The sequence below is a fragment of the Mustela erminea genome, chromosome 2 (genome assembly GCF_009829155.1).
Source record: "Mustela erminea isolate mMusErm1 chromosome 2, mMusErm1.Pri, whole genome shotgun sequence".
NCBI classification, from domain to species: Eukaryota; Metazoa; Chordata; class Mammalia; order Carnivora; family Mustelidae; genus Mustela; species Mustela erminea.
The window spans coordinates 78,649,051-78,668,495 of record NC_045615.1 but is presented as its reverse complement, the minus strand read 5'-3'; the positions used below and the strand labels follow the sequence as shown (position 1 = coordinate 78,668,495).

At 35.0% G+C, this 19,445-nt stretch overlaps 1 protein-coding gene across 6 annotated transcripts in view; it reads right to left on the bottom strand.

Moving 5' to 3' along the window:
- The window catches only part of SPATA5 (spermatogenesis associated 5), a 337,462-nt gene that overhangs the window by 280,900 nt on the left and 37,117 nt on the right, over positions 1–19,445 (bottom strand). For all 6 annotated transcript variants that reach the window (XR_004283282.1, XM_032333335.1, XM_032333336.1 and 3 more), the window contains exon 10: positions 12,809–12,963. Coding sequence is in view for 5 of the 6 variants with exons in the window: in XM_032333335.1 (XP_032189226.1) it covers positions 12,809–12,963 (155 nt within the window). In the remaining variant the exon portion in view is untranslated. The remainder of the gene's footprint in view (positions 1–12,808; positions 12,964–19,445) is intronic.

The following is a 19,445-nucleotide window of genomic DNA, read 5'->3' as shown; positions in this document are numbered from 1 at the left end:
AATACATCCTTGTCAAGCCGGGATGAAAATGGCCTTTCACCTCAGTGGCATTCCTCTCTAAATCCCTTAATATCCTAGCCTAACCATAATAAAAATAGCAGTCAAACTCAAATTGAGGGGCATTCTACAAAACACCTGACCGTATACTCAACACTGTCAAGGCCATCAAAAACAAGCTAAGAATAAATGGTGTCACAACCCAGGGAAGCCTAAGGAGACATGATAACTAAATGTAATGTGATAACCTAGATGGAATCCTGAAATACACAAAGGACGTTAAGAAAAAAAAACGAATGAAAGCCAAATAACACATGGAGTTAGTAAATACCGTGCTGAAAAAGGTTTAATTCCGAAGGCCTGGGTTACTTAAACCCTGTGCATTCTAAGGAATCACCAGACTGGCCATTGGAACCCTTCTGGGAGATAATCTCTGGCCTTTTAAATATTGTGCCTGATAAGAGTGATTTTGTACATGAAGCCTTGGGCTAATGTATACCAGTTTGACCAGATAAGCTTACTCTGACAATGTGATTTAAGAACAACCGTTTTTGCTCCAGAAAGGGCTGGAATTTAAGTAGCTAAGTCAGACATGCAAGTGGTGTATGGCTACATGACTGACCTCAAATAAAACTCTGGACACCAAAATTCAGATGATTCTCCCTGGTTAATAACATTTTACACACACTGTCACATCATTTCAGGTTGAATTAAGTATGCTCCCATGTGACTCCATTGTGAGAGGACACCTAGAAGCTTGTGCCTAATTTCTCTGACTTCATCCCATGGGTCTTTTCCCTTTTCTGATACTGATCTGTATCCTTTCACTGTAATAAATCATAACCCTAACTATAATGGCTTTTGAGTCCAGTCAGTCATCATAGTGAATGAAGCCTGAAGGTGTTCTTGGGGCTCCCCAACAAAGACAGACAGATGATTACATCATAATAAACTTAGAATTCTCTAGAACTCATATTCTCACATATCCCAGTCCTACTCCTAGTACCCATCTATAGCCCTGGACATCAGGAAAAAACTCTTACCTCAGGCCTTTAAACTTACTATTTTTTTTTTAATTTACCTCCAGCTTATAGTGGAGTTCTCAGACACCTGCTAATTTTCAGATTAAGTTTAATCACTCTACCGTATTTTTCCTACTTTAGCATCCCATTCGACTTTATAGCACTGGTCTTTCTACTGAGTCAAAACCAGAAGGTTCATTCTTAATACCCAAAACAAAACAAACAAACAAAAACAAGTTACATAAAAAACTAGAAAGCATTTCTCTGAAAAGTACATGAAATTCTGATGCAGTTTTAACATGGGATATTGAACACATTCCACCCTGTGGGCAGTTTTTAAAAACTGCCAAATAAGGATGTCTGGGTGGCTCAGCTAGTTAAGCATCTGCTTTTGGCTCAGGTCATGATCCCAGAGTTCTGGGATCCAGTCCTGCATCCCGGCTCCTTGCTTAGCAGGGAGCCTGCTTCTCCCTCTGCCTGCTGCTCTCCCACTTGTGTGTGCTCTCTTCATCCCATTCTCTCTTTCTCACAAATAAATAAAAATCTTTAAAAATAAAAAGAAACAAAAAAACCCTGCCAAAGAGAGACATTTGTTTCTGGTCAGTGAGTAAAAGAGGTAAGATTTACATTTCTGTCTGAAAAAGAAAAAAAAAAAGAAAGAAACCTGAAGATACTGACAAAATATACAAAACATTAATTCTCAGAACACAACAACAAAGAACAATGATCCCTAAGAGAAAGGAAACCAACGAGCTGCCTGGAAAAAAGTCACAGGTTATAGTAATGAAGGGGAAACATAGGAAGAACCCACAGGCTCCCTGAGATGAGAAGATAAAGGGAGGAGCATAGGGAAGCCAGACGATAGGTATCACAGAGCAGAGGATTAGAGATAAAAGAAGTCCACGGGGAGAGAAATCCTGAATTCGGATGAGGGTCTCCTTCATATGTCTTATTATCAGTGTAAACATGTGATAAAAACAAAATGAAGCAGGGTAGGGTGTGTGAGAGGAGCCAAAGACCCAAAAGGAATAGAAGGAATAGTGTCTACTCTCAACAGAAACCTCATAATTACCCAGGCATTAAGTGGAGTACCAGAAAGAATCTTATCCCAGTACTAGGGAAAAATTAACCTTAGAGAGAACACTGCTCTGGTCCTACCTAAAAAAACTTTAAAGGCAAGATGCACACTCCACCCCACCCCTCAAATAATCAAGCTATTTCCAAGTAATATAACCACATCTCAGAACAAACTCCAGGGAGTATTTTTATGAATATAAAAATTATCCAGGTGCCAATAAGGTAAAATTCAAAATTTCTGGAATTTAATAAAAAAGTACCAGGCATACAAAGAAGCAGGAAAAGACAGCCCATAAGAAGATGATCAATAACCTGAAGCTGATCCAGAAATTACAGATGACAGAATAAAGACATTAAAACAGTTGTTATAAATGTATTCCATATGTTCAAATAAAGGAAACACTGACAACACTAAGTAGAAAAAAATATAAAAAGGTTAAAATCAAATTTCTAGAGAAGAAACTAATTTAATGTCTATAATTTTAAAAATGCAATGGATAAGCCTAATAGTGGATTAGATATTTCAGTGGGGTGGGGGGTGGTAAAACAGATTAGTGAACTGGTAGACACAACAACAGACATTAAAAAAAGAGAAAATTTTCAAAAAAAATGTATACAACATTACTGAACTTCAGAACAATCTCAGGCAGGCAAATGTACATATATTTTGAGCTCCAGTGAGGGAGGGAGGCAAGAAACAAACTAAATATAAAAAATAATGGCCAAGTTTTTTCCCCCCAAAATTTGATTAAAACTATAGACCCACACATACAAGATCATCAATGAACCAGCATAAGAAAGATGAAGAAAACTACCAAGGCACATGATAATTGAATTGCTTAAAACCAGTGATAAAGAGGAAATATTAAAAGCAAACAGAAGAAAAAAGATATATCACATATGGAAAACAAAGAAAATGGAGACAGCAGATTTCTTTTCAAAATGACCACAAGAAAGAGTGGAGCAAAAGCAACTTGGGGGGAAATGAGAAATAAAAGATAGGACATCATACTGATCCTGCAGACAGTAAAATGATAACAGAAATCTATAAAAGACTAACTCCATCAATCCAACTATTAAGGCAAATAGATCAATTCCTTAAAAGATACAAACTATCAAAACTCACTCAAGAAAAAAAACAACTTGAATAGTCCTATATTTATTAAAAAATTAAATTGTACTTATGTCTTCCAAATAATGAAAATTCTAGGCCCAGATGGTTTCAGTGGAGTACATTTAAGGAAATAATATTAATTCTACACAATTTCTTCCAACACATATATGATAAGAACACTTTCCAACTCATTTCATAATGCCAACATTTCCCTAACACCAAAACCAGATTTAAAAATTACATAAAATAACTGCAGAACAATTATCTCTCATAAACATGTATGTAAAAATTCTCAATAAAATACTAGCAAATAAAATCCAGCAATTACATAAAAAGGGTATTATATCACAGTCAAGTGAAATTAATCCAGAAATACAAGACTAATCCAACACTGAAAATCAATGTAATTCACTATATTGACAAACTAAAAAAACACATTATGGTCATTTCAAAGATGCTGAAAATGCATTCAACAGAATTCAACATGCATTCAGGATTTAAAAAAAATATATATCTCAGCAAACTAGAAATAAAAAGAAACTTAAGGGGCGCCTGGGTGGCTCAGTGGGTTAAGCCGCTGCCTTCGGCTCAGGTCATGATCTCAGGGTTCTGGGATCGAGTCCCGCATCAGGCTCTCTGCTCAGCAGGGAGCCTGCTTCCTCCTCTCTCTCTGCCTGCCTCTCTGCCTACTTGTGATCTCTCTCTGTCAAATAAATAAATAAAATCTTTAAAAAAAAAAAAAAAAGAAAAAGAAACTTAATAAAGAACTTCTTAAGAAAATAAAAGCTAACATAAGAATTAATGACGAGGGAAGGAAATAAAGAGTGGTTTCAATAGGTATGGAGTTTCAGTTTGGGAGAGCAAAAAGTGCAAATCTGGAGATGGAGGGGGGAGGGAGGTTGGGAGAAGGGGGGTGGGGTTATGGACATTGGGGAGGGTATGGGCTTTGGTGAGTGCTGTGAAGTGTGTAAACCTGGTGATTCACAGACCTGTACCCCTGGGGATAAAAATATATGTTTATAAAAAATTAAAAAATTAAAAAAAAAAATCTGGAGATGGATGCTGGTAATGACTGCACAGCAATGAAAGCATACTTCAAGCTACCAAATTATACATTTAAAATGGTTAAAATGGTAAATTTTCTGTTATGTATATTTTATCACAGGTTAAAACAACAACAACAACACTTTTCCCATACTGGGTTTTCATGGCTGCAGGCTATAACCATAGTTTCTATAATGTTATGGTTACAAACACAGAGCAGAGTTAACCCTAGCTGTGGGGTAAGGGGGGTTAAAATTACTAAAGACATAAATGTAAAAGCTAAAACTACAAACTCTTAAAATATAAGGTAAATCTTCATGACCTTGGATTTGGCAATGGTTTCTCAAATGTGGTACCAAAGTACCAAAAGCAAAAAGGTACACTGGACTTCATCAAAATTAAAAACTTGTGCCTCCAAAGTCACTACCAGGAAAATAAAAGAGGCAGCCCACTGAATAAGAGAAAATACTGCAAATCATACATATCTGATATCAGGTATCACATATCAGATAAAAGACTTTATTCAGAATATATTAGAATTCTTACTACTCAATAATAAAAAGACAACCCAATTAAAAATGGGCAAAGGATCTGAAGAGACATTTCTTCAAAGAATATACACACAATGGCCAATAAGCAAATGAAAAGATGCTCAATATCATTAGCCTTTAATGAAATGCAGATCAAAAACTACAATGAGCTATTATTTCACACCCACTAAGCAACAACACTGGATACACTGCTGGTAGAAAGAGAAAATGGTGTAGCCACTTTGGAAAACTGTTAGTTCCTCAAAAGCTTGAACACAGAATCACCAATGATCCAGCAATTCTACTATTAGATATAGATCCAAAAGAATTGAATAGAGTTGCTCAAACAAAAACTTGTACACAAATGTTCAAATGCAGCTTTAAGGGGCACCTCGGTGGCTCAGTGGCCTGAGCCTCTGCCTTCGCTCAGGTCATGATCTCAGGGTCCTGGGATTGAGCCCAGCATTGGGCTCTCTGCTCAGCAGGGAGCCTGCTTCCTCCTCTCTGTCTCTGCCTGCCTCTCTGCCTACTTGTGATCTCTCTCTGTCAAATAAATAAATAAAATCTTTAAAAAAAAAAAATTTGAAAAAAACAACAACAAAGGCAGGTTTAATTACAATAGCCAAAAAGCAGACGCAATCCAAATGTCTATGAATGGATAAATCAATTTGCTACATCCATAAAAATGAATATTATTTGGCAATAAAGCAATAAAGTACTCATAATGACGCATGGATGAACCCCAAAAGTTTTATGCTAAGCGAAAGAAATGAGCCACAAAGAATCAAATATCTTATATTTCATTTATATGAAATGTCTAGAATAGGCAAATCTATAGAGATATAAAGTAGATAAATGTTTGTCCAAGGCTGGTGAGGATGGACAGGTTGGGAGATGATGGGTAAAGGGTATAAGTCTTCTTTTTGGGATGATAAAAATGTTCTAAAATTGACTGCAGTAATGGCTATACAGCACTTTAAATATACTAGACCATGAAAATATACACTTTAAATAGTTGAATTGATATGTGAATTGTGTCTCAATAAAGCTATTACCAAAAAAACAAATAAACATATATTTATATGGAAGGCTAAAAGAACTATTACTGAAAAATAAGAACCTTTATAAACCAAAATCCTTCACAAAATATTCTGTCATTTAACAAACTTCTATTATTTAGTTATTACCATTTGCCAGCAGTGGGGATACAAACATAATAGACGAAAGGTCCGCAGGGACATATGTGTATTTTGTGTGTGTGTATGAAAGGGGTCACATTACAAGATTTTTGCTAACTGAGAGATCAGAAAACAACTTTTCAGGCAGAGAAGACAACAGATGCAAAAACAGGAGTGGTTCAACAGGAGAGCATAATGGCAGAACAAAGTGAAGGAGGCATGAACCAGGTTACAAATAGTAAGCTAAAGAGCTTGGACTTCATTCTAGAGATGATCAACAGGTAGTCACGCTGATGGTTTTTAAGCCAGATCAGTAATTGCTGTTGGGAAAAATTACTCAATGAAGTGTTGGGAGGGACTGATTAAAGGACAAGATCAGATGTGTGTGCAGTTCTGTACGAGGTGAAGCAAAGATGTGTAGTTCTACAAATGAAGCACACCCATCCTACCGGTGAGTTCCTTTACACTAAATGAAAATCGGTGTTTTTAGCAAACACTCATCAGTATTTACTGAGTACCAACCAACTATAATATACAAGTGCAGCAGATGCCTCTATGATAATCTCATCATTATTTATAAATTCAAAAGAAGGCACACATCAGAAACAGCAAATTAAGAGCTTTCTTTCCTTCTGTCATCTGAAAGGAAGAGTGATTTCACCAAAGTTAACCAGGATCAGAGCTGAGAACAGAAACTGTTGATCTTTACACTAACTTTTGTATCTCTCTCATTCCTCCTCTAGACTATAAGCCTGAGAAAAGTAAGGTATTAAAAAAAAAGTGGAGTGAAAGAGTTAAACTTCTAAAATATTTAATACAGTTAAAAGTACAATCTTGATTTTGGCACAGAGTATTTCCTGGTTAAAAGTAATCTACTTTCCCAAATGTGCTTTCCTATTCATTGTTATTACTTAAAACTATAAAAACGCACAAGTTGGCAGGGAAGACTGGGATCTTGGGAGTGATAGAAGACACTCTTCTGTCTAGACAACAAGAAGCAAAATCAAAAGAAACCGAATTCAAAAGCCCTGCCAAGCACCAATATGGAATTAATAGAATTTCCACAGGTTGTGTATCTATTCCAAAAAAAGCAATCTGTTATTTAGTAAAGCATCACAAAACCCTCGATCCTTTGAATCTGTAAAAAATAAATAACACACAGAATACAAGTACTGTTTTTAAAGAATAGAAACTCAAATTCCTTCTAATTATCCTGAGGGTACATTGAAGAATGAAATGTAATTATAGTCAATTAAACTATTTAACTCAAATCTCTGCACAAGAAAAGTAATGCTAATGAGCTCATCCTATGAAATTCAACTGCCTTGTCACATCCTGATGTTCTATTCTCATCTGAAAAGATGCCAAATGAAAATACATCAGTAAATTTTGAATATGTAATTAGTGAGACAGTCTTTTGATTATTCATATAATTAAGTTTGCTACTTTTAAAAATGAGAGTAAATGAGGTACGTTTATTTAACTAATGACATTTGGTAAACACTCAACTTGACTGTAATGATTCTAATGCTAGGTAACTAGACTGCCACTCCACCTCTAAGTTTAACCTGGATCCAAGCTTACAAAGAAGTTTAGTGCTATACAATTAGTCTTGAGGCTCTGGTTACAGTTAATTTTATAAAAGTGGGTTCACATGAAAGTAGAGCCCTCTCTTTTTATTGGCTTTTAGCTTATTCTGAACCAAATGTCCAAATTCTGAACACTGCAGTCCAAAAGCAATACCGAAAGTATAAAGATGGATTATTTCCAAATCATAAAACAACCTGAAGCTATATAAAATGAAACAGGGAAAGCCAGGGGGTATGGGTGGGGATGGTTTAGGATGCATAAATGAATTAAACTTGATGGTAATCAACCTGTATATATTTGGTTAAGAATGCCATTTATCAGTGATAATTTCTATGGTATATATCAAATGACTTATTGCAAAGATAATATGTAAATACAACTATTAAAAGCACTGTATTTTGGGGGGGGGGTTTCCTTAATAAAAAGAGAATTTTCGATAGATCAAGAAAGCAGCATGTTTTGGCAGAAAATATAAAGGACTACTTTGTATCCTTCCAGAATAGACAGCTTAGTACAATTATGAGCGACTTTACTCCAAAACTGTTAAATTCACCAAACAGTTAAGTTAAAATTCACTAAGGTTAAAATTCACTAAAGAAACAGCTTGCTTTATAAAATATGAGGAATCTGAAGAATGTTACATGAAGGTAATAATTTACTAAATTATACTTTAGTACAGAAGAAGGATGCAATATTTAAATATATGTGAATCTATCTGGATTTTTTCATGACAATTATAGTTTTTACTTGTCCACTGAACAAATATTAATTGGACATCTATTATGTACTAGGATAAAAATAAAAGGATAAAAATAAGAAATAAGAACTTCTCTCATGGAACTTAAAAATCCCATGGAAAAAAACATCATCCAGTTTACACCCACTGTCTAAAAATTAAACATTTTTATAGAAAGGAAAAGATATAAATTGACAGTTCTTTCTCATTTTCTTTTTTTAATCTTTTAAAGGACTATTACTTTTTTTAAAAGTATTACTCTTCATAATGAAAAAGATCTTTTCAGTCAAGAAAATGAACTCTAGTGGCAAATAAAAAAGAAAAGAACTAAAGTAAAAATAAAATGAGATTTTTTTTAAACTCTTTATAATTTTAAATTTTTAACTGCAAAATTATAGATTAAGACAATCTTTATGGGGGAAAAAAGAGCTTAGTAACATTTGTCCCAAACTTTAAAACCACATATTTTAGTGTGGTAATTCCACTTCTAGGAATCATAGGTGCAAACATTTGGATACAAATGTGTGTATAATCATAGTAAAGAAAAACAGAAAAAAACCCAGATATTTGATAATGGAAGAAGCATAAAATAATTACAGTTTATCCACAAAACAGTCTATTATATAGTCATTAAAAAGATGTTTGTTGAGAAATTTTAAAGTAAAATGATTACCGCATAATTTTAAGTGAATAAGGCAAAATACAAAACCATATGTATCCTAAGATTAACTTTATGCACAGAAAAACAACTTATCAAAATTTCAAAAATCTACTGGAACTATAATAAAATGTTAATAGTTGCTATTTCTGGGTGAAAAACTGAAATTTCAAATTTCATTGTGGTATAGTCAAAGATTCTGAGGATTCCTGTGGTAAAGAAATACATTTGATTTTAATTAACAATCAACTGTCAAATATATTTGACTTTTTTTCTTTTCTTTTTTTTTAATACTTGACTTTTAATACACCAACTGGTATAATCACCAATTCACAAAGTCCACAAAAAGGAAACATTACATTTAAGTAAGTGGCTAACACTTGTGGTGTTCTGAAATTAATAATGCATTATAATCTTAAAATGAGAATATAACCAGGCCAAGTGTGATTTACAAATTTTAATTTCACACACTGAAATCTTTTTTCAAAAGATGATGAATGCTCAATTTACTATTAAAAAATGTTCACAATTAATTACCGACTTGAAACAGGTTTTCTATAGCAAATTTAAGCAAAGTTAGCAAAGTTACTACAAGTATAAGTACTAAACCACCTGCAAAAAAAAAATTTGGAGATATTTTTGTCAATGTAATAGTCTGAAAGCAGAAGAGTAAAGTTTAGGAATCCAATTACAGAAATGCTAATTTCTCAGGAAAATTTTTACAATCTGAAGTGAACATAAAAAGCAATGTAAAAAAGTATTTTGACTAGGGCTAATCACTCTGGAGCTCATGAGTAACATCACAGTACACCATGGCCTTACGCCAAGTAATAAAGTACCAAATGGAAAATGGCACAAGTCCATGGATTGTAAATACTGTATCAAAAGAAAATAAAGGAAAAAAAAATCTTTCATTAGAGCAATTAAAAATGCAGTTGTAGTACCAGTTCCTGTGATGAATAAATCAGTTCAGCAATTCCAAGAGTGGAGAGCCACTGTTTAAACACATTCTCCACTGGCAGTAATTTTAAGTTTAAAAAACTTAACTGTGTTTCTTTAGTTCCTAAACTTTTTTTAAACACTAAAGTGTTTTTGGATAGTGTGGTTGGTTTAGAACCCTATCACCTGAAATTTTCACATGTGGCATTTGATGACTTCTACTTGACCCATTATATTATGCAACAGTAGTCAATAAATACAGGTAAATACTACAAGTAAAAAGAATACTTTTTAAGACCATAAATTCCAAAGAAATGAAAAGCTTCTACTAATCCAACATCTATCATTCATTATTCCATAATTCCAGTTGTCAAATTATTCATACTACATGAGCACATTGTGTTACACAGCTTTGGTAAGCCCCCAATGTTAAGCTGTAAATTCATTAGTGAATCTGAAAAAGTTTCAAAAAGAATTTAAAATCACATAAAGTTGCCTAAACTAGAAGCTAGTCCTTAGGGATGTTCCTATCTCCAGGGCAGTGTTTCTCACCTTAATTTACAAAACAATCGTGTTCTATAAGAAGTCAACAAACCTCTTTGCCATGGAAGCTTTTGCTAACTACCATAAAACTTAGTTGCTCAGAACAAACATTTGTTATTTCTGACAATTCTAAGAGTTAATTGGGTGGCTCCTCTGGTCTGGGTAAACTTTTGATCTGGGATGAAACAGTTTAGCATGGTGTCTATCAGATGTGTGACCACTGGCAGGGTGACCAAAAGGAGGGGATCTCAGCTAAGAGGGCTCACTTCCGTTCCACATGGTCTCTCATCCTCCAACAAACTACCACAGTTTTCTTAGCATAACTAATTCAGGGTTTCAAAGAGCAGCAAGAAAAGGCAAGCCCCAGTGCTTTCAAGCCTGATTGCATCATGATGGTTAATATTCTATTAGCCAAAGCAAGTTACATGGCCAAGTACAAATTCAAAGGATGGAAAACTCGACTTCATCTCTTTTATGGTAGGAGCTACAAAGTTGCTGTGCAAAAAGAGCAAACATACAGTGATGGGAAGAATCTGCAGTCATTTTTTGCAATCTACCACATTGTAAAATGCAGAAGGTATCTGCTCTACAGGGTCCATGGCCAAGTAAGTTTCCATAACAGCTCTCTTTTGACAGTGAAAAGCTCTGCAGCAAAGAAATATAACTGATTTTATTAAAACAGCATTTCCAAGACTTATGTGGCCACAAAACACATTTTCCAAGAACACTTTTAAAAGTAAAAACAAAAAAAGCAAAACAAAACAACAAAAAAGGGAGAAAACAAATCCACTGACTTCTTCCCCACTATATCATTCCATAGACTATATTTATTCCACAGAATTAATATCTTTGTACTCTCTTTAAGTTTGTTGTATATTTTTGTTTTAGCTTGCAGCAATTAAAAAAACATTAGTTCATTACCAAGATAACTATTAATATATACACAATGGGCACAATGGGGCAAAGGCACAAAACTATGCCTGACTCTCTAACAAGGCTTTAAGTTTTCAAATAACTGTAATGTTAGAGCTTTATAAGGGAGTATCTCAGAAGCAGTAAGACTAACTCAAAAAAGAAAAACTAATGGAGTAATATGATTGAAGCAGAGGGAAAGAATAGTCACAAAATTCCATTCTTCCATCAGAGCTCTCCTAAAACTGTCACAGAGCAATCTGTAAACTTTCCTCCAGCTACGCTAAGATTTAAACCTCCTGATGATCAAGCCAAATTTAACAGTCTACCCCCTATTCCAATATGACATAGGACATGCCATCAATGCTCTGTTTCAATGTTCATTTTCCAGAAATATTCATATATTCAAAGAGAACTATAAGGCCATTTTTTTCCCCAGAATGTTAGGCCCACTCAGGTGATAACTTAGCAGATAATTCACCCATAAAATGTAGTTTCTGTTGCCCTTGTGGTGATTTGACTGTGAACTTTGCAAAGCATGTCAATGATGAAGAAAACATAAAGGAACCTAAGGAAACAACATCAGGCATCAACAGTAGAGGCATCATAACTAGAAGACTTTTTATTTTTGTTCTAAACTTAGCCTAGTATTCATTTTCTTATAAGACTAAATATACAATTAGCATACAACCCAACAGTTGTACTCTTGTGCATTTATTCCAGAGAAATAAAAATTTACATTAACGTAATACCTGCACATGACTGTCCATGGCAGGTTTAATCATAAATGCCCCAAACTAGAAACAGATGTCCTTCAACAGACCAATGGTTAAACAAACTATAGTACAGTCATACCATGACATACTACTCAGCAATAGAAAGTAACAAACTACTGTTGCACATAGCAACTTGGATGAATCTCCTGGGAATTATGCTAAATGGGAAAAACTAATACCAAATGCTTGCTACCATAATTCCATTTTACGGTATTTCTAAAATGACATAATTTTAGAAATGGGTGCAGGAACAAGCTAAGTATGGCTACAAAGGGGCAAAGCAAGGGATCATTGTGGTGATGGAACTATTCAGTATCTTGATTCTGGTGATGGACACACAAATCTTTATAAGTAATAAAACTGCATAGAACTAAACACACACACACACAAGTACACGTAACACCGTGGAAATCCGAATAAGTTCAGTGATTATATCAATATGAATACACTGCTTATGATACTGTAATACTGTTTACAAGATGTTACCTTGGGGGGATGGGGGTGGGGGAGTGAGAATACACAGGTATTTCTTACAATTACACTGAAGCTCCAATTACATCCATAAAAATTTTAATTTTAAAAAAGGGTTTTTTGAAGTTTAGCCTAAGCAGTTGTTTCCCTGGAGTCTCAGTTTCTTTTAGAGTTCTATTCAAACAGTGTAGCTAGCTAGCATGGGAGCACAAATGACTTACATTTGGTACATCAATTGCTACTTCCCTCATCGCACTGGGCCTGATGTCATTCATCGCCTGTAAGAAATCATTCAGAGTAATCTTCACCAGACCAGCCATCTTGCTATCAGAGAGATTAGGCTGTTTCTTCAGGACTCTCCGTAAGGCATGGAGACCTGTAAAGAGAAAAGTAATACAAGATTTATCTTCTGCCCCATAAATACAGACTGAATCATTACCAAAAAACTAATAACAAACCCAAACTTCACACATATTATAGCATTTAAAATTGTTTGTGCTTGTGTGTATATATGGAGGTGGGGTAGGTGCCTGAAGAATATGGGAGATGAAGGCAAAAATCCAAATGCTTAGTTTGGGCAGTAAAAATATGACAAACTGATATGAAATATGAAAAGACAGATACTTCATAAACATGAAATAACGCTTACAAAAAAAATCCACAAAAAAGACCATAAGGAGTTATCTAAATAACCTAGGGAATAACAAAACTCTTGCTTCTGCCCTTTTTATTAATGCATTCAACCCAGAGTTATAAATTTTTGTAAGGTATTGGCAGAATATCTTAAAGGAAATATTCAGTTGGCAGATGGAAATGTGGTTTTGGAAGTCAAGAAAGAATCAGACTTTAGAGTTGTGTGCATACACATGAGATCTGATATTACAGGAACAGGAGAGACCTATAAAAAGAGCTTAGAAAGAGACCAGTGATGAAAAAATGAGAGCTAAAGGCTCAATCTTAAGAAAGCCCATCATTTGAAAAGCATAAGAAATGATGGTTTTTTAAAAAGACAGAATACAAAGAGATACAGGAGTAGAATCAGAATAGTAAAATACTGCAGGAGCCAAAAAGATGTTCAAGCATGTCAAATGTAGAGAAATCAAGAATAGCTTAAAAGAGATCTGACCTGGAAAGTACTGATGCTGACCTGAAAGTGACAGATGTAAATTCGTTATTTTTGCTATTTGCTTGCAGTTTAAACACTAACAGAACTAAACATCCTAATTCCCCTTCCTTCGTAGCTAAGTTGCCAGATTTAGAGCCCTTTGACCTGTGACAAAGACCTCTAGGCAGCAGAGTCCCTATCTAAGTGCTCTTTGCCTGAGAGTCTTTAATAAAGTGAGACTTTTGTGTTCCAGTGAATGATGAAGGTCCACTTAGAATTCCGGTCTCAGACACCCCTTAGATATTCAGTCTGAATACCCAAACTTGTCCTGGGACACCAGCTAGCTCCATCATGTTAAAGATCTTTTGCCTAAAACATGGATGCTATGCCTCCATGAATTTTTTACAAAGATAAAAAGATACCATAACTATCATTTTACTTACTTTCATATATTTGAACTTTTATAGAGAAACAGAAGCATTGGTGCAAAGAGGGCAGACACAAACTCCCAAAACAGAAGGTTAGTTATGTTTGACTAGTAAGAAAAAAATGAATACCTCAACGATAGTCAGAAAATCAATCTACAGCAATCTTTCCCAGGAAACTATCAGTGTGAACCTAATATTCACGGAGGACTCGGAGATAGTAAGCTAACCTGCAAAAATAGCTACATAAGAAGAAACTGAAGATACATTAAAAAAAAAAAATCATTATTTTCTATAGAAAATGTCTTAGGTCACCTTACAAACACCCAGTGGGTTTTTCTGCCTTCCAATATGCTGAAAGATAATTCTTTACATCACTCTAGCATTTCTGCTTATCTTTTGAGCAAAAGCACTGTCTCTGTTCCAGATATATTTTCAAGGATGTTTGTACACAGGAAGATAGACTGTCTCCCCGCAAAGCAAACAGCAGACATGCTTACTGTCTGATACAAAAGATTCGGGTTCCCTGAATTCAAGATTCTCCTCCTATAATGTCTTGTCTTGAAACAGAAGACACCCAGCCTTCTTCATGTCACTCTGTGAAAAGTGAGGCTCAAGGAACTGGTTCAAATGCTGCTGCTCTGGCTACTTCTGTTGCTATAGTATTCTGGCCTTTGACTATGACCCAAGATTTTTATTTATTTTTTTCTTTTTTAAAGGTCCTATGCCCAACATGGGGCCTGAACTCACAATCCCATGATCAAGAATCACATGCTCCACTGACTGAGCCTGCCAGGCACCCCACGACCCAGGAATATTGTACCTTCTGCAAGCACTTGAAAAACTTACTAGCTTGCAAGGAGAGTGTAAAACCTCAGACCCTTCACAACTCTCGACACAAAAATAAAAGTTAATATTAAATTAGGTTGTTTCATTGCCTAATATACCTTTTAGTTAAATGGTACAGTAGCATAAAAAAGAAGCCTAAACGGATAAAACTGCAGTAACTAAAGTGCTGTGTTGTATTAAGGAGCACGTTGGTGGCCCAAAAGAACTTAAGAAATTCCTATAAATCTTACATAAATGGAAGTAATCAAAAGAATCTGACTCTTCTTCATGTTTCAAATGGCTCTCAAGCAATACTGGTCAACATTTTAAATTTAAACCAGATACCTCACTCTTACCAGAACCGAGATACTAAAAACTGAAACAAAGGAAGCAGTCAAATAATTTCCCTGCCACATTTGTGACATGTAATCATAAAGCTTGACAAGAAAGATCACTTATTTTCATGTGAGGAAGGGGTCTGGAAAAAAGACAATATATGGCTAAAGCATTTACAATAAGAATATATTTATAAACTTGCAAAACATCTGTGATTTCAAATGCAAACTACAGAATTTAGAGCTAGACAAAAATTTCCACATCTATGAAGATAGCAAGAAAAAGAGAAGTAATTCCCAAAGACAGAAAAGGAGAAAAAATAAAGACAGGATTTTTTAAAAGTTAAGAAATAGTAAAATAGAAAGACTGATTCTGTGATGAATATATCCAAACGATAGATAACATATATTTACCTACTATTTCTCAAATAAATTTAAAATTAAAAGATGAAAGTGAGCCACTACAGAGCATATGAATCAAGAGTTGAAAAATAAAGGTATGAAGTAAAGTCATTCAAGCTAGTAAAGACATAAGATTAAATCCAAACACTTTCTTTTGCTCCCTCCCAAGCCCCCACTACTGTGAGTATAAAGGGATTTTTTAAAGAAACAAACCTGGAACAGCATATAGGAAAGAAACAATAAAATAACAACAAAAATTTTGGAAACTGAACAGCAAATGAACAAGTAGTAACTGCATATAACTGACCCAGGAAAGCTGACACACTAGCATACAGTGAGAAAATCTGAGAGGAACCAGATTTATGCCAATAGATGCCCCTCCTATTCACCTTACCCACATATAATCAAAAGAGCTCAAAGTTGGATAGCACAAATCACTTCTGGGAAAAAAAAAAAAAATAGAAAAATCGGGTTAGAAATAAAAAGTGGAAGGTTCAGAGAGAAGTCTGTTAGGAAGAAGTTAGCTCCTCAAGATCCCCTCCCTAATTGCATGGAGTCAGATGACGTTTCCTGTAGCCTATCTCTAAAGATGTCTTCTCTTAGTAAGTAACACAAACCATTTCTGAATTGAGGGGACACAAAGCACAGCTAGAGACAAGGGAATCACACCGAATAGAGAAATTAGTAAGACTCCCCACCTCCTCCACTCTGCTCTTCCCTGCTGCTCCCAGAGTTTACTATCAAGATACACCTGCCACATAGGAAGCTAAGATCCTTCTCACAGAAAGGTATCAGCCCGACTAAGGATACCGACAAGTTCCTTCACCCAAGGAAAGGGCCCATGCAGCACTCACTACATGAAAGACCACAAGCTCAGAGTACCTAATCGACTTTTAGGAGCTCCACTTTCAAATATGAGAAAACACCCAAAGATCACTAGATATCTAAGAATGCCTTCTAACAAGCACTATAATAAGAAACGAAGTATATAGACCAAAAAAAAAAAAAAAAAAAGCACCCTAAAAGAACCAGCAATAATGTAAGAAGAAACAAATACAAGAGCGGTGGTGCTCTGAAAGGACTGCAAGCCAACTGCGACCCAGAGAAAGGCTGGCAAGGTTTTGCCTTCCTTCCCCAATAAAACCAAGAACTAGCCTTTAAATAGAAGTAAAGAATGTGCTCAAGATTAGCTTCTAATGAAGTAATAAAATCAACAAGAGATGCTGAGCAGAGGCTGAGATAACCCCGGAGCCCACTAGGACCATGCAGAGGTAGCAAGGAAGGGAGCATGCAGTTAGTATGAAAGAGTACACAAAACACTCTGCTTCTTTCTTGTAATTGTCTCCCTTTTCTGTTCATTTCTGCCCAATCTGTATTAAGTATTTCTGTTTTCTAGGGCCTATTATTTTTTGACAATGCCTGGCTCATTATTTTTCAACCTTTCCTCATTTTTAATTTAAGAATTTCAGGTTATAAGTTCCCCTATAAGCATTGCTTTAGCTATATATCCATAAATGTTGATATATCTGCATTGTTTAATACTAAACAGCTTTTCATTTGCATATTATAATTCAACCAATGAGTTATTTAGAGTTTTCTAATTTCCAAACTATGAAATTTTCTAACTTATTCATTTTTAACTTAAATGAATTTTGGTCAGAGAATAAGATGTATTAAATGAATACATTCATAAATGTTGAATTCAATGAATTCATAAATGTTCTTTGTATGCTTCAACATATACGTTGCTGGTTCCAGCATTCTAAACATATATCCATTAGGTCAAGTTTTTTTATTTTGTCGTTCAAATCTTCTCTATCCTCAACACCACTGACAAAGATGCATTAAAATACTCTCACTAGGGGCACCTGGGTGGCTCAGTGGGTTAAGCCTCTGCCTTCGGCTCAGGTCATGATCTCAGGGTTCTGGGATCAAGCCCCGCATCGGGCTCTCTGCTCAGCGGGGAGCCTGCTTCCTCCTCTCTCTCTGCCTGCCCCTCTGCCTACTTGTGATCTCTATCTGTCGAATAAATAAATAAAATCTTTAAAAAAAAAATTATCTCACTAAAATTCTATTCTGTTCATTTCTCCTTGTAGATACAGAAAGTTTGCTTTATAGATTTCACAGCGACCTTTAAAATAGTTATGCCTTCCCAAAGAACGGAAAGAATATGCAGTACTCATCTTTATCAGCGGGGATGTTTTTTGCCTTAAAGTCACTTGGTCTAACATTAACATGACTGTAGTCTAATCCCTACCTTCTTTTCTTGGGTTTTTTCACACTGATTTTTTGTTTTGTTCTTTTTACATTCCATTTTGCCTTCTACTAGCTTTGAAGGTATATACTCTTTTTCTATTATTTTAGTAATTATACTGGAAGTGTTAATGCATGTATTTACATGAACAGAGCACAGTGAATCAAAGTAAAGTCAATCATGAGGCTGTCAGGAAATTAATAGGAAAAGTCAGTGAAATTGATATTATTCTACTGCACAGAGGGTTTTTAACATCTAGGAAGAACATCTGTTTGTTTCTTAAATCTTTATTTTGTCTGTAGTTACCTCTGATCTCTGTATTTTATCTGTATCTTTTTAAAAATATTTTTTAAAAAGATTTTATTTATTTATCTGTCAGAGAGAGAGAAAAAGAGAGCACAAGCAGGGGGAGTGGCAAGCAGAGAGAGAAGTGGGCTCCCCACTAAGCAAGGAACCCAATGTGGTACTCAATCTCAGGACCCTGGGATCATGACCTGAGCTGAAGGCAGCCACTTAGCCACCCAGGTGTCCTTTCATTTGAATCTTCTTTTCTCTTTCACCAAAAATATCAACAGTATGCTCCTGTCTCTTGAATAGACCTTCTTCTGACTTCATAATCTTAAAAGTCTTTCCAAAGAATGAACTTTTTTTTATCTTTGTTGTTCTGTTCTCTAGTCCATTAAATCTAACCTTATATTTTTAGTTTCCCTCCTCTTGGGTTAATTCTATTAATTTCTTCCAAATACTCAAGCTGAGTGCAGTTATTTTTAACCCTTCTTTTTAATAAATTTGTTATGATTTCATCTTAGAGAATATTTAAAACATAATTTTACTATTCTATTCTTAATATCTAATTTACCATATGATGTGTTTTATAGCTCAGAGAGATTATTTAAGTATTATCTGATTTAGTTTTCAATTGTACTACTTATTAAATTACTGACACTTAGCTTGAAAATCATGCTTCTATACTTAGCTCCAGGGCTGACACTGCAAACTACTTTTTTGTTCCATGGTAGACTTTGCCAATGATAGAGCAAATCTCTAGAGGAAGACAGCAAAGCTGAAAAGGAAGAAAGGGACTTGATGTCCCATAGACTTCCTATCCATTTGCTATTCCTGTGACCATCATTCTACCAACACCAGCACAAACCTAGCAGTGCTACCTTCTCAGAAGACTGAGTTAGCCTTCAGAGTATCAGGTTGCTTCTCCTCAAAGGTCTGAGTTACAGCCCATCTCCTAGGTTTTAATAATTTCAACCTTTTCCCTTTGTATTCTCAGCCTCAGCAGTGATACTCCTTCCTGTAGTTGCTACCTTCCTTTCAATTACCTAGTTCACAATTTTATAATTGGCTATCAATTCTTTATATGAAATTTTCTCTGTAAAAGTAACAGGTATAGGTTCTATCTCCTAACTCGATCATGACAGGAATAACAATCCCATGAGATTTTTTTAGAATTATCCTTTTTCTCTTTCCTGATTTATACCTATTGACTGAAGTTTTTAG